This window comes from Phoenix dactylifera, chromosome 5 (assembly GCF_051530095.1).
Source record: "Phoenix dactylifera cultivar Ajwa chromosome 5, Ajwa_hap1_PhDact_Kaust_v1.1, whole genome shotgun sequence".
In the NCBI taxonomy this organism is placed as follows: Eukaryota; Viridiplantae; Streptophyta; class Magnoliopsida; order Arecales; family Arecaceae; genus Phoenix; species Phoenix dactylifera.
In genome coordinates, this window is record NC_143194.1 from 11634476 (window position 1) to 11650724 (window position 16249).

At 37.7% G+C, this 16249-nt stretch overlaps 1 protein-coding gene across 1 annotated transcript; it reads left to right on the plus strand.

The window, feature by feature from the left end:
• Positions 1-1872: 1872 nt before the first annotated feature.
• On the plus strand, positions 1873-6199 carry LOC103716578 (exocyst complex component SEC15A-like). Its single transcript, XM_008804622.5, has 2 exons — positions 1873-2827; positions 3528-6199. Exon 2 carries the CDS (start codon positions 3569-3571, stop codon positions 5909-5911), a length of 2343 nt encoding a protein of 780 aa, XP_008802844.3. The 5' UTR covers positions 1873-2827; positions 3528-3568; the 3' UTR covers positions 5912-6199.
• The last annotated feature ends 10050 nt before the right edge of the window (positions 6200-16249 follow it).

The window sequence follows — 16249 nt, forward strand, 5'->3', positions numbered from 1 at the left end:
TTACAATTAGTATCACATAGTAAGAGACCTCTTGACCTATTTATAGTGGTTGCTATTTTAGACCTTTAATATATTCCAAAGTTAGTAACTTTCAAATGAATGGATATGATTTTTCATTTTTTAATTGCATTACGATAGAAAGATATTTTAATTTCTTTATCTTTTCTGAAAATTAATGAAGGAATGAATATATACTTACATCTTATAATCTCACATGTTTGAGGTTGGCATCTATGACACATTTTCAAACTCCTATAAATAATTATGATTTATGATCTTACAAAACAATAACATAATATTTTATTATTTTGACAAACATATACACAATTAGGCACATGCACATCTATTATTTTATCATAAATAAAAGAATTGATGTATAGGATATAGTTATTAAGGCCGAAGTGATTATAGCAAGCTCAAATAAACCAAACTTTGTAAAGCTTCACTAACATAACAGGGAACATTGGGTTTAATGTGAACTAAAATGGAACCATGTTATGCATACATTTAATAATATTTTAATTCAAATTTTATTAATAGTTTTAGGAGTATTGATATAATTAATCAATATTCCTACTTTATCAATATTAGTAATATTTTGTTATTGTCAATTAACCTACTACAAATATTCTGTTTATATAGAAGAATATCAAATGCAAGCAAAATTAAAAATAGTTGATTATTTACATGAAGATGTACTTTACAAGTCCACAAATTAATTCATAATTAGGCGTAAAAATGCTTATTGAATTAATTGAAACTTATTCCCATTTAATGCTTTTATATATTCACCTTGTTTCACAAATTCTAGAACATTAATATTTTTATCATTCAAAGATGCATAAACTAACTTTATTTACAAATTATTTAGTTTATATTTGAATAACAATAAGATTGTTATTTTTTAAATAAATAATTATTTTTAATGTTTTACATGTGCAATGCACGTGACTCTTTACTAGGAGGGGGAAATTATTGTTTAACGCCCCATCCTGCGTGGCACCAAAATTCTTGTGGGTGTACAATTTGGTGCATCAAGAGTTGAACTTTTGCAGCACAGCGGAAGATCCACTTGGCAGGGAGAAGAGTCTCATGGAAACGGGCGAATGGTTCCACTCGCACGACCTTAGGAGAGGTACGAATTAATGTTTCGGCCTTACGTAACCACCAAAAGAGACCCAAAACATATGACCAAATCCCCTTCTCCAATGTCAAGAGACAACATGGGCCGGCTCAACCCCTTTGAATCATGAGTCGATCTGATAAAAAATGGATCAACCCCAGCTTGCAATAGTGACCTATGGAGTTGGTTTCAGTTGGCATGTCTCCAACACAAAATGTCTAAGGGACATGAAAACCGCATGAAAATAGCATTTGAATCACGGACTTGTTCGACTGCTACGGAGAACATTTGTCAAGTTTAAGCTCATCGGATGAAGCGGTGACATCGATTTGCTTCATCTAATTATCTTTTGAATGTTCTTGCTGTCAATTTTTTGTATTTTCGTTGATTCATACTTTCTAAGCTGTACTTTGTTTTCATTTAAATTTTCATGAATGAAGTAATTGGTTCGCTCTTTCATTTAGAGGTCAAGTTTAAATAACACCTGTACCATTCTTGATCAAGATTTAGTTTATCAATCACAAAACCAGATCTAACTAGATATATTTAGATCTCTTCAAATGCCGAGCAGCCTACATAACCCTAGAGTATTTCGAACAAACTTGTGTCTGGCTTTTAAGCCCGACGGGCTGGACTAGGCCTAAATTTGAGCTTGTCGATTACACGGGTCAGGCTCAGGTTCACATCAACCCAGCTCGAGCCCTCTTCTTTTATTTTGATTACAAGGAGGGCCCAAGCCCTAGCCACCATTGCTTCTTTTCCTCCACTCCTCGCCTCCTCTTGTCTCCCCACCGGTTTGCCCCTTACCTCCTCTTGTCTTATCACCACCAGCCCCTGCAATCCAATCTCTTCTTCCTTGACACTAACACCACTGCTGGGCCGTTGGGCCTTGGCACCGATTGGTGAGATTCAAGCTCGAGCGGAACCTGCCAAGCCATCCCTACTACAGTGACATCACCGAATCTGAGCTTTTTTTTTTTTTTTTGTAAGTGTGAATCTAATCCCTTCTTCCTCGAAATCAATGTCGCCGAATCCAAGCTGGGTTTTAGGGTTTCGAGGTGGGAATCCCATCCAATGTCAGTGATGCGAAAGAAGGGCTTCCTTGCAGGATCGAACTCGATCCTTTTCGGTGACCAGGTTGCCGTAGCCTCTGGCTTCTTCGCATCTACTAATTCTTCTGTCCTCCTCTTCATGATGAAATTATCCTTAGCTCATCGCTCCCACTCCCAACCGTGCAGCCAACTTGGTCCAAAAAGCCCAAGGCCCAACTCGAACTATGAGGCTACCGGGCTCGAGTCTGGAAAGTAGGATTTGACTAATGTTGCTGCTGCTGAGCCTGATCAAACTCTGGCGCAGCCCACCTGATAAACAGGCGTAGGTACATGTATCAAACCTGACCGCTCTATTTCCATTCCACTCTCGTTCTTTTTGGGCTCTCTTGTGGGTGCCCAAGAGGGGAGAGGAAGCGGTCTAAAAAAATCCGTTAACGGGTATCGCTAAAACCGGAGGAATAAACGAGACGACAACTGAGAGGCTACAGAATATATTAATTTTTTAACGAAAAAAGAACAAAGGAGAGGGAGGCATGAACAGGGCCTAAAAGAGGCTCTTTTCTCCATCTTTATCGACCTAAACAAGAAGAGCAAGATTCCCTTTCTTCCTCCTCTTCTTCGCCCACTCTCTGGAGCTCTCCGCGTTCACTCTGTGAGTAAAAAATATCTTTTTTATGCTTTTTTTAATCTTTTTAATGGATCAAAAGAGATTTCTTTTGATATTATGTTCGAGTGTTCTTAGTGTGTTTTTTTGTTGATAGAACTGTTTGGGTTTTGCTGCGGATTCATTGCATTTCCTTTCAACTTATACCTAGACCAACCAGTGGCGGATTTTCCTTCGGATTTTTTTTTTCTTTTTCCTTATAAATTTTCTCGAAAGAAACCCATTTGGGTTTAATCATATATTTCAAGAAAGATATTTTATTCGCTTATAAGTGGAGTTGATATTTCTTAACTTGTGCATGAAGCATCATAAATTTGAGGAAAAAAACGAATTTCTTGGTGCCGTAGGTCTTATTTTGGGCGCCTTTATAGGTCCGTTCTGTGTTTTACTTCTTCTTGATATGTTGGTTTGCTTAGAGGACAGAAAAAGTTTGAGTCTTGGGGGAGAATCGTGTCAAGGGAAAGTTTTCTATGTTAATAAGGGTGTATACTGATTAGTTGTATGAAAGCTCTCATGGACCCATCATTTCTTTGTTGCTTGTTGTTTGTTGTGTGTATAAAAAAAAATTCAATATGATACTGAATAGGAAACAACCTATAAATATCATTCTTTTATGAAAAAACTTAGATACTTTTCTGTTTACTAGATTTTTCTTTCTTTTAAATGCTTTATATTTGTTCTCTTTTAGAGTTTAATCAGAATACGAGTGTTGCTCCCAAGAAGAAAACTATGGCAGAAAATGGGGATAAAGGAATTGATACAGGCTTGGTTACTGCAATCACAAATGGCGAGGATTTGGGTCCCGTTGTTAGGCATGCTTTTGAGTCTGGGAAGCCTGAGGCACTCTTGCACCAACTCAGGACCATTGTGAAGAAGAAGGAAGTTGAGATCGAGGAGTTGTGCAGGCTTCACTATGAGGAATTCATTCTTGCTGTCGATGAGCTGCGTGGTGTTTTGGTTGACGCTGATGAGTTGAAAAGCATGCTATCCAGTGAGAATTTTCAGCTTCAAGAAGTGGCAAGTTCACTTTTGCTGAAGCTTGATGAGCTCCTTGAACTCTACTCAATCAAGAAAAATGTCACAGAGGCCTTGCAGACATTGAAGGTCTGTGTGCAGGTCTCAGATCTATGCATGACATGCAACCGACACATAACAGAAGGCCGGTTTTACCCTGCACTGAAGACTTTGGGCTTGATCGAGAAGGGGACCTTGCAAAATATTCCAGTCAAGGCTTTTCGGAAGGTTATCGAGAAGCAAATACCTGCAATAAAGCTACATATTGAGAAGAAAGTTTGTAGTGAATTCAATGATTGGCTCGTGCATATTAGGAGCATGGCAAAGGAGATTGGGCAGTTGGCTATAGGACAGGCTGCCTCAGCCCGTCAAAAAGAGGAGGAGATGCGTGCTCGCCAAAGAGAAGCAGAACAGCAGAGCCGTTCAGGAGTTGGTGATTGTGTGTACACCTTAGATGTCGAGCATATTGATGAAGATTCAGTGCTAGAATTCGATCTTACCCCCGTGTATCGAGCACATCACATCCACACTTGCCTTGGTATTGAGGAGAAGTTCCGTGATTACTACTACAAGAACCGGCTGATGCAGCTGAATTTGGATTTGCAGATTTCATCAGCACAGCCCTTTCTTGAATCCCATCAACCTTTCTTTGCACAGATTGCTGGATTTTTCATTGTAGAGGATCGGGTTCTACGGACAGCTGGGGGATTGTTGTCAGAGAGCCAGGTCGAGACAATATGGGATACAGCTATTGCCAACATGACATCTGTTCTAGAGGATCAATTCTCTCACATGGATGCTGCAAGTCACCTCCTACTTATCAAAGAGTTTGTCACTCTGCTGGGTGCAACACTTACACGGTATGGATATAGAGTAACACCTTTGATAGAGGTTCTGGATAACAGCAGAGACAAATACCATGAGCTTCTTCTCAATGAATGCCGGAAGCAAATTGCTGACATCCTTGCTCATGACACTTTTGAACAGATGGTGATGAAGAAGGAGTATGAATACAAAATGAATGTCTTGTCATTCCATATTCAGTCTTCAGAGAGCATGCCAGCTTTTCCATATGTAGCAAGCTTCTCTTCATCTGTTCCTGATGCTTGTCGTATTGTGCGCTCCTTCATTGAGGACTCAGTCAGCTTCTTATCATATGGAGGTCACATGAAGTTCTTCGATGTTGTAAAAAAGTATCTGGACAAGCTCTTGATTGATGTGTTGAATAGTGCTTTGCTGAACATTATCCATGGTGGTACCTTAGTTGCATCTCAAGCAATGCAAATTGTGGCCAATGTAGATGTTCTTGTGCATGCTTGTGATTTTTTTCTCTTGCATGCTGCCCAACTCTGTGGTGTCCCAGTACGTGTGGTTGAAAGGCCTCATGCTGGTTTGACTGCTAAGACTGTTCTAAAGGCCTCACAGAATGTTGCCTATAATGCACTGCTGAACTTGGTGAACTCCAAGTTGGATGAGTTTATGGCACTCATGAACAATGTCAATTGGACAACTGATGATGCACCACAACATGCAAATGATTATATTAATGAGGTCCTTATCTACCTTGACAGCATAGTGTCTACCGCTCAGCAGATTTTGTCTTTAGAGTCTGTGTACAAGATTGAAGTGGGCGCACTAAGTCACATCTCTGACTCTATTGTGACAGCTTTTCTTAGCGAGAATGTGAAAAGGTTCACTGTTAGTGCTGTGATGGGCATAGACAATGATCTGAAGTTGTTAGAATCATTCGCAGATGAGAGGTTTGAAAGCACAAGCTTGAGCGAGTTGAAGAAAGAAACCAGTTTTAGAGATTGTTTGGTAGAAGCCAGGCAATTGGTCAACCTTCTACTAAGCAATCAGCCAGAGAACTTCATGAATCCTGTAATAAGGCAGAAAAACTATGGTGCTTTGGACTACAAAAAGGTGGCCACTATTTGTGAAAAATTCAAGGATTCACCAGATAGACTATTCGGGAGCCTCTCAAACCGCAATGCAAAGCAAAATGCTAGGAAGAAGTCAATGGACATGTTAAAAAGAAGGCTGAAAGATTTCAGCTGAAATTGATTATGCTACTTATTCGCTGCAGCACCTTGACTAGTTTGCTTACTGGATTCCATGTAGCTCCATGGCTGCTTCTTATTTATGCTAAGATTTATCTGAAGTGCAAATCATTCTTACTTCATGGCCTGGAAAGGATAGATGTCAACTAGTGGCGATGGAGCGTATAATTTTTAAATTGCTGAGTCTCTATGTTAATATGGTCATTTGGCATATCCTTGGGCATTCATGTCTATTTAAAGAACCATGATTTATGATCAAATGGATGTCCTTTTTGTTTTAGCTGCATATTTACTGACCAGTTGAAATTGTTTTACTGAAATTATAAATGTTCAAGTGGGTAGATGGAAAATAGTGAATAATTCTTTTCTTGGTTATTGTCATCCATTAGTGCAAAAAAATTGTGAATTACTCTGTTGGTTTGGATAGTTACATGATGCAATTCTGGGAAGGGCAACCCATGCATTTCTTATCACAATTTATTTATGCTAGTTGTGGGTTTGAATCCTTGGTGTATGGTTAATTCAGGAAGTGTGGGAGAAAAAACCATGAAGAAATTTCTTCTTTATAGCTTTTCTTCCTTTCTTCAAGTCAACTTTCTCACTATCCAGTGAATTCTTTAACTGATAAAGTCTTACAATTTCGATGCAATTAACACTTTTGAATTTTGGCTACGAACTGGAAATGTGAACATCAGTTTGGCAAGCCTCTAAGGTAGAGAAGGGAATAATATTTTTCCTATATCTTGCTTTTACATTCTGCAACTTATGTTGTTCTATTTTCAAATTGACTCTGTTTCCCTTATCTTTTCTTGACAGTAGAGGTTTGCTGCTGATTAGTGAGATGGTAGAACCAAACAAAAGACGCCGTAGTCTGCTACCAGTAAGAATGAAACTTGATTCTCTGAGGGTTGCCTTGTAAGTAATTAGTTGGTCCATGATATTAGATTAGATAATACTTCATCTGTCTATATAGTAATAAAACTGACTGCTCCAAATCTAAGGTATTTAGTAGATAATTATTTTGCTCTTGAAGTTTCTAAAAAACACAATTCTTGTTAAGTTATTTGTGTTCTTTAGGAACATCATGGTAGGACCGTAGGTAATTTAGTTCTGATGTCCATGCCCATCAACTTCAATAAATAACAAAATTCAGCAGTTTGATGCTAGTGCTTCCTGATAACCTATGCTATTCTGCATGCTTTATCACATGACCATTAAGTGTAGATGAAAAGCTTTATATTAAACCTTTGGAAAGCAAATCCTTTGGTTCTTCTCCATATCAATTGTCTTTTTAACTAAAATTGATTTCAACTATTCATACTTTAAAAAATTTCATGGAGATCATGATTAAGTGTTGGATGCCCGGTCGTTGATGCACTTGATTATTAATTTTTGGAGCTATGGAAATCATATGACTCACCATCTGAAGTCCATATCATGTATCACATCTCTCTCTCTCTAACTTACAAGCCTGGCTAGATTCAGACCATGTTGTCAGGACTTCAGCCGCAAATAGCCACCAGTCCACTTGCTGCCCCCTGAGGGCGCTTCAACCCTCCTCGACGCCACGTCGTTTTATTTTGTCGCAACAACGCTAAAAGGAAACAATAAAAAAACCCTCACACTTCCTTTTTATACTCCCTCTCTTTTATGTCCTCGTCGATTCCGACCTCCCCCTGCTCCTCCTCCTCCACTCCCTGAGACCAATTCGCGCTCCCAATCCTACCCAAAACCCCTTCCTTCCCCTGCTCTGCGCTCTTCTCAACGTTCCACCCCCCGCTTCCCACCATAAAAAATCCCACCTTTCCTCCTCTCCTCTCCTCCGGCCTGCTCGCACTCTCCTCCTCTCCACTGCCTCGTGGTTAATGTGCGCCCTTGACGCCCCCAGACTGCATCCTCCGGCGAGATGATGCGAGACAGTCGTCCAATGGGTGCAAAAGATGGCAAGTGCTGCTTCTGAGACAGGATCCTCTTCAACAGGTGTTCTCAAAGTCAGGCGGGACCTCCTGGAGGCCTGCATGACGTGCCAAATCTGCTACAAGCTTGTCATGGATGCCACCGCTATCTCTGAATGCCTCCATATTTGTGAGTCTCCCACCTCTCTCCCCTGCTTCTCCGATCATGAGCTGTCTTGTTTTTCAAATCTATTTTCTTTTTTTTGATCCTATTGATCGGTGTTTTTGGGGATTTTAGGATGTCAGATTGTTGTTGTTTTGAGTTTGTGATCTCATTTCTCTCATATTGGTGGATTCTACTATTTTTTTCAATTGTTCTTCAGTTTTGTTCGATTCAAGGCTTCATTTTCTCGACCAAAATTGGATAAAAAAAGCTGTTTTTTTTTTTGATGATATATTGTTCCATAACACTTCTGCATAAGCTTACGTGATCACATGCATCGATTTTTTGTTTCTATTCTTCAGTTGGGTTGTATTTGATCTGTCAAGCTGCTACATTTAGGCTTTGAGATTTATCGTGAGTTTTTGGTGGGAAAGGAAAAAAAGAAGTTCCATTCATATGTTGGTTGACAGTTTTTAAAATACATTATCTCAGATGATTTTTTTTTCTGACATAACATTGACTGCAGGATTTCGTTTGACTAGCTTTCTTTTCTCTGTATCAAATATAGATCTGATTATCTCAAGCTTACAGTCATTTTCCATCCCAAATATAGATCAGTATTGTATTTTTTTGATCAGATGATTTTGTTCTATAACCAGCCTCTATAAGTGGTGTCATCGTTGATGAATTTTAGCAAAGATTCAGTAGTTGGTGATCTTCTAAGTGATTTTCGAACATCTGTAGATCTTGAATTATTTGTTGTTTACCAAGAGGGTCTTTCTATGCATTTTGTCACAATGTTCTAATTTTTTTTTCACTTCAAATTAAATAGTTTAAATCAAATCAAATGCCAATTAATATCAATATTTAAACTTCAGTTTTATCTTCTTGTTGAGCTTGGTTAGCATTGCCAATTCATTTGTATCACTGTTCCATTTCAAGAAGTTCTTACAAAGAACATTAGACCAAATATCACAATTGGCTTTGTTATCTTGGTTTTCCTTTGTTCATTATGGATATAAATTGCTAAATATTATAATCAATCTCTCTCTATCACTCTCTGTTTTGTTTTTAATATTAACTTGATGCCATCCTTCAAGAAATTTCTATTACACATTAACAGAAAAATTTTCCTTAAATACGTATGTATATATGTTGTATGCATGTATGTATATGACTCCTTTTATTTCTGTCCTTCAAGCAGTTTGTAGAAAGTGTATATTTGAGAAGCTTACTAATGAGGAGGTAGCTCGTTGCCCCGTATGTAATATTGATCTTGGTTGCAATCCGTTCGCAAAGCTCAGGTAAACCTTTTATCTATTGGCTTGTTGGTGTACTGGCAATTTATGTCATCCTTGTAATGTTAATTGGTGCAGTTACATCCTTTTGTTATTTCGGCTTTCTTCTTTTGCATTAAGCAATGAACTATTGATGTCATTGTCGTTCTACAGGATAAAGTTAATCTAGTTACTTCCCATTAGGCTTTGGTTAATTTGATGATCTGATTATATGAGCTTCATAATGTGAGCTTTGGAGATTAAACTTCTTCTGTAATATTACTGCCATTGCTCTGATGAGTGTTTTGTATACTTTCTTAACTTCTGAGAGTGAAGCAGCGCAAGATCCTCTTCCTCAGGCTCAGCTCAGTTAGAAAAGGGGCCAAGCTCAAACAATTTTGAGTGCTTGGCTTGTTTACCTCAGCATAAACTGCTTGCAGAAGTACAGAAAGTTCATCTAAAGCTTACATGAACTGAGCTTGAACAACTTGTGCTTGGCTCCAGCTCAAACTGAGCTTGAGAACCCTAGAATATACTGAGCCGAGACTGAGCAGCCTGACAGCTCACTCGGCCCCTTTGCACCCCGAAGATAGGAAATGGAATCTAGTACCATGAAAATATTTGATTTCCAAACAAGAAGTAGAATGCCTGCAAAGGAGAATAATAGAACTTAGCTGCCAAAATAGATAAATTAAGTATGGAAGCTCTTAGGAAGCAGTGTGGGTTCGTGATTGCAGGATCCCGAAGCAGGTGTATTAACCTAAGTAGAAGATTCTGTTTACTGTGTTAGAATTTCTACAAATAATGATCACCTGCTTTTCTTCTCCATCAAATAATCTCCAATATAGACTAGAGTGCTGCAAGAATGAAAGTAGTTAGATTCATGATATCATAAGTTACTACAAAATTTGTATCCTTAGATTATCAGATTTTGATCGTCATTCTATTTTTTATTTTTTAATATGGTTAACTACGAGAGATTTGCCTATTTGCTAGCGGATCAAAACATTAATTGAAACCAAAGCAAATTCTATTTCAGCATATTATTTGTAATACTATGATCATAGTTGGAGCAGAAATTCTTTTGATGATCCGGTGGATCAATTCATTAGTCTTGCAGTTGGTCAAGCCAAAGACTGAGTCGACTAAGCAACTGTGTAAGGAGTGGATGATCAATAATTCACAGCAAAAGTGGATATATTCAAATAGATGTTGCTAGACAATAGCACAAAAAACAAGAGACCATCAATGGAACATAGCATAATAAAATATTCGATTAAGACAAACAACAAAACGACTTACTTGTTCTGAGCAAATAAATCATCTTGGCCACCAAATAAATGTTTGGAAAAAGGATTTAGATGATGAATAAGAAATCTATAGTTTTTCCAACTTCTGAGAGAGAGGAGGGGGTAATTCAAGGGGGACAACAAGTTCAGTCATGTTGTGATAGCATAAGGGTCTTGGCCAATAGAGGTTTCCTTTTTCTAGTTTTTTAATAATAAGAGTTTCCTTTCATATACATATATTTTAGAGAGAGAGAGGGGGGGAGAGGGAGGCCTTTTTTATATATTTATTTAAAAAGATAGAAAGAGGGAGAGAGAGAAGCGATTAAGATACGAGAGATTACAAGGAAGATTTTGTGAAAGCTTTTTTGATTGCAGTGTTATTAGTTAGTATGCTTCCAATTAAAAGCAGCCACCATTGGATAAAGATGAGAGAGAGAGAGAGAGAGAGAGAGAGAGAGAGAGAGAGTAGAAAGAAGGGGCCGTAAGTCTAGGAGGTCCACTTGTATTGATCATAAGGGATCGTAAAGAACTCCAAAAATTTAGGGCTGCCATGGTCCCTTATTGCTATGTGATTCCGAATGGAGGTTGCAAGAGTTGTTACAGAATTCACCTTGCTTTATATGTTTCAATCATGGGAAGATCATAAATATGTTATTGTGGCTGTGGGAAAATATGATATCATCAAGGATCAAACTAAAAGTACATTAACTCAGACGATTTTTTTTTTCCGACATAACAATGTCTACAGGATTTCATGTTGTTCATTGGCCATACTCTAAAGGGGCAAAGAGATGGAACTGAAAAGAGCAAACAAAACCAACAGTTGGTGATGGAAATGTTGGCAAAATGAATTGTAAGGCTAAGGATAGCATATTGGAGGATTCAAATGACAAAGGGAAGGTTTTAACCGAGACCGAGTTAAGTCAGGCTAATTTGGGCTTACTATCATGCTGCTGATCACCAAATCCTTTAAGGAGACCAAAAAATTCAAAATACAATCAATAGAAGATTTAGAAGGTCCAGTAAACCCTTTCATAAGTGGTTGAGGTGGAACAATGGCTGGAAAGAGAAGGAAGAACCGCAAAGATTGCTTGTAGGCAATATAAACCAGCATTCCTAGAGGACTTCACATCATTTTTTCTAGGAGAGCTTCAAATCCTTCTATATTGTCAATTTACCAACAAATGAAGTTCTACAGAGGACCCCTTCAAGGGCTTTAGTGGGGTTTTAGTGACATTCCATCCCAACTAGTAGTGAGGTCAATGATTGTCATGGTGTTGGGATCCAATCCATTGATTGGAAAGTTGACAGGTGACACCAATCTACTACTGTAGGTCTTTAAAGTCTTCAACAAAGGTCCCTATAAATCTAAAGAAAATAATTTTTAGTCAATATGTAACCAACATCAAACACAGTTTGAATGATGCATAATTTTGAGTTTAACAATAATGTACATTATAATTGCTACTTTATGTTTGGTTCATACATAGCATTTATATTTAGCCCTTGAATAAAGTTAGGAATGTGCTTTGCACATAGTTAGGCATGTTTCTGTACGCAACAAACCCTGTTCATTATACACATGAATAGGTTAGCGATTGAACATAAAATGGCCATCAAAATAGTCCACATATAGAATTTTCAATCCCGAGGGATTAAACATAAAATGGCAGTCAATCTAAGGAGTGGACCTCAATGATTTCTATACATGATCTGTATACATTCTTGCAATGAATGACAAAACCTATCCTTTCATGTTAAAGTTTCAATAGAACCAATATACTTTGACCGAGAACAAACCTAACCATATATACTTGCTTGAGTTGCTTCAATATTTGTTTTGTTGCTTGCTATCATATTATTGTGATTTATTTATTTATTTAAGTACATAGGCTATATATTACCAATTAATGTTTTTTCTTTCTTTTTCTTTAGTTAAAACAGGGGATCCATCATCAACATAAGCCTTGAGGGCCTAGGGCATCTAAATAGCCCTTGTTATGGTACTTCAAAAGATTACTGCATGTGATCAGATACATATTTTAGAAAAAATAAATGTAACATTCCTTAGCTGCATGTGATCAGATAGCTAGACCTCGATATATGTGAAAAAAATCCTTAAATTATGTATATTTCTGTGTCATATCAACAATTAAAGAAAGAATTTAAATGAGAACACTCCTGAAAAGCTTAAAAATGGCTGCATATAATGAAGTTTTGAAGAAATGGTTTTCAAGAAGTAAATAATATGTATCTGTGTTCAATATGCAAGGTATTAGAATACTTAAATTTCACTTACATGCGATACTAACTAAAATCTAAAGTTGTCGAAACTACACAATGAAACTTATATACTCTAAAATGTGGCCTTATATTCTCATAATCATGATATGTTTAATTTGTATCTTTACTTTCTTTTTTAGAAAACTGAATATGAAATGCAAAAAACCATACATGAACTTGCATGCACAAGCCTTGCATTATTTTGTGTGATAATAGTGGAACGTTTGTGAAAAGATGCAGTTTTAAGTTCCATGCTACTAGATTTTGCGAACAAAGTAGAATAGTACATTCGACTTATCAAGCATTAGATTTGATCTGCTATAGATGCCAAATTTAGTGCATACATATATGTAATTTTGACTAACCTGTAATCCCATCGTGCTCAGTGTGTAAATGTTTCTGTCTGATTGACTGAACTCTCTTGTAACAGGTGGAGATCATGTGCCAAGGACAAACAATGAGCCCAGTGATGACCCTGCAAAATGTAGTCGATTTGTGGTTCCAAACTCTATCATCAAATATAATCCAGGCACCGGTTGGATCTTCAGGCAAGGACCTTGTCATTGTATTAGCTTATCGCTGCAAGGTTCCAGCCTCTTGACTGTGTTATTCTTTCAAATCTCCAAGAACTTCAGTGTCTTTAAGTGCCCCTTACAATTGGGCCCTTGAGCTTCCTAGTTGGTCCGCTTACGCCATTGCTGAGCTGCTGTATGTGCAAACCTTGGTCAATTACAGTCTGTATTTGTGCCATTTTGTAACTGTTAATTTATGTTTACAAATTATCATGTCCAATCATTAGACCATATCTTCATTTGTCATTGTATATGCTCACCAATATGAGCTATTGTTGTTACCCCCAGCAGGGAATTTATAGATCTATTAAGTGATGAATTTGATACTGTTAAGTTTTCTCATAGGTGCCATCTGTAGTCCATGGCTTGAAGTTTCATTTGAAACCATAGATCTAGAAAAAAGAAGCGTCAGTTCTAGTTGCAACCAATCCAAAGCTCCAACTTGAGTCCTTGCATTGTCTAGTTATTTCAACATTTTGCATATCTTCCCTTTTTTAACTTGATCAAGTAAAAACTTCTTCCCTTTTCTCTAAAATAAAATTAAAACTTGCAAGTTCTTCAGACGATTCAAAAGCATTACGATGTTAGATTTCAGAATAGATTGCTGACACGGGTTGGCTATGTTAGGGATTAAATTACATTGTCACTTCTACAATCTATTCTTAGATCGTCAATGACCTGGCACCCTATAAATATGATTTTTGGTTTTCTTTTTCTATAGAATGTTGAATGGATGGATTGCCTCCAATCATTTTAGAGAAGTGAGGCATGAATTATCCATATCAAATACTTGGAAAAGACCTTCCGAGGTTTGAACGTGGGACCTGCTCCATTTGGAAGGGAGGTGAAACCACGAGGTGAATGACATTTGCACTCTATGTGACTCTGAACATTAATTTTTGAAAAATATATTTTTAATTGTGACAGTGCAAAAGTACCAAATTGGTATGGGACGGCATGCAGATGGACAAGTGGGACCTTGGTCTCTCATGTAATTTTAGATGCTTGATTTTTTTATTTTTTGCTGAAACATTTTAGATGCTTGATTGTGCATGATAATTGAGCAGGCAAGGACTAGGTGTTCGTTCATTCGAGATGCTTGATATATAATACGTGATCGCTGGATATTTTTGATAGGAGGTAGAAGCTTTTGCCAAGCTGCTGAAGGCTGTCTTTATAGACAGATGTAGATGGAAGAAGACAAGGGCTAGTTCAAGGGAGCGCATCCCTTTTGAGTCAAATTTCTAGCTTAACAAGTTGAAGATTGTATACCATGTGGTGAGAATAATGGGCTGAAGCCGGCAATCCCAATCGACTTGAGCCCAAGGCCCATTAAGAGCCACAATAGAGGATCACCATCGCGATCCTCTACTCTGGCTTCTTTAGGCATGAGGGGAGCCGAGCTGGGTGCCGTAGCCATGCCATGGCAGCCCCGTTGCCGTTTTGCGATAGCCATGCGGCCGCTTGAGCGGTGGGCGACCACGCTTAACTATTGAGCCTCTCCTCCCTCCTCCTTCTCCTCCATCTCCAGCGATCGGCACCACCCCAGCTTTCCCTTCCCTCTCCTCCTCTCTATTCTTCTTCTTCTTTGTTTAGTTTTCTTCCAATTTTCCCCCATATTACTAATTATATATATATATATATATATATATATATATATATATATATATATATATATATATATATATATATATATATATATATATATATATATATATATATATATATATATATATATATATATATATATATATATATGATGATGATGATGAAGAACACCATTTTGGGCTGTTATTGGGTCGTGCTCACCCAATTTGGGCCCACTTCATTCATTTTTGGTCGTGTTGGGTCCTGTCCATCATGGGCGAGTTCAGGCCCTGTTCACTCTGTTGGGCTGCGTCCATTGTGGGCCGAGTTCGGGCCCTGTTCACTTTGTTAGGCAATATCTATCGTGGGCCGAGTTTGGGCCCTGTTTATTTTATTGGGCTACGCCCATTGTGGGCCGAGTTCAGGCTCTGTTCACATTGTTGGGCCATGTCCATTATGGGTCGTATTCATTTTGGGCTCTGTTCATCCGGTCATATTGCTTTTGGGCCTTGATGGGCCCTATTCATCCATTGTGGCCCTGTTCATCCATTATGGGCCGAGTCCATTCATTTTGGGCCAAGAGAATATATATATATATATATATATATATATATATATATATATATATATATATTCATTTTGGGCCAAGAGAATATATATATATATATATATAATAGTCCCTAACTCCTTTTAATTGAGTGGGCTTATACTTTCCCTAATGGTCAACCTAAATCACTCGGATCGAACCCGTGATCAGGATCAAACCAAGATTTGAGCCGAGATTCTCTCTCTACACCTCTTTCTCCCTCTAGACAAGCTAGGTGATCCTAGTGTAAGCCCTGTTCATCTTGTTGTTCGGATTCAAGTTGGCCTAGATTGGAAACCCCAAACTGTCCCGGTACTCGAGTGGTAGATCGATCCAATATTTAGTGCCAGCTAGATTTGGCCACTTTTGATTTTCACCTAATCGTTGACTCCTCGCATGAACCGACCTGAGCAGTTGGGCACAATCACCTAACCAAACTGATCTGGAGGGCATGAGCTCGTTCTTCAGTAGTATTTAATTTTAATTTTTAAAATCATGTTAAAATTAATAATATTTTAATGAAATTAAATAGATGCACCTAACCTGTTTGTCTGAAGTGGAATTTAAAGTGAAAAGAGGTAAGTAATCTAATGCTTCAAAGTATATTTTTTAAAATTTTTGATAAAATTAATAATTAGTTGATTAAATTTTGATATTTATTTTGTGCTTAGTTACGTAGGTCAC

Coding starts and splice junctions, on each gene's coding strand:
- LOC103716578 (XM_008804622.5), top strand. CDS start 3,569: ATGGCAGAAAATGGGGATAAAGGAATTGATACAGGCTTGGTTACTGCA.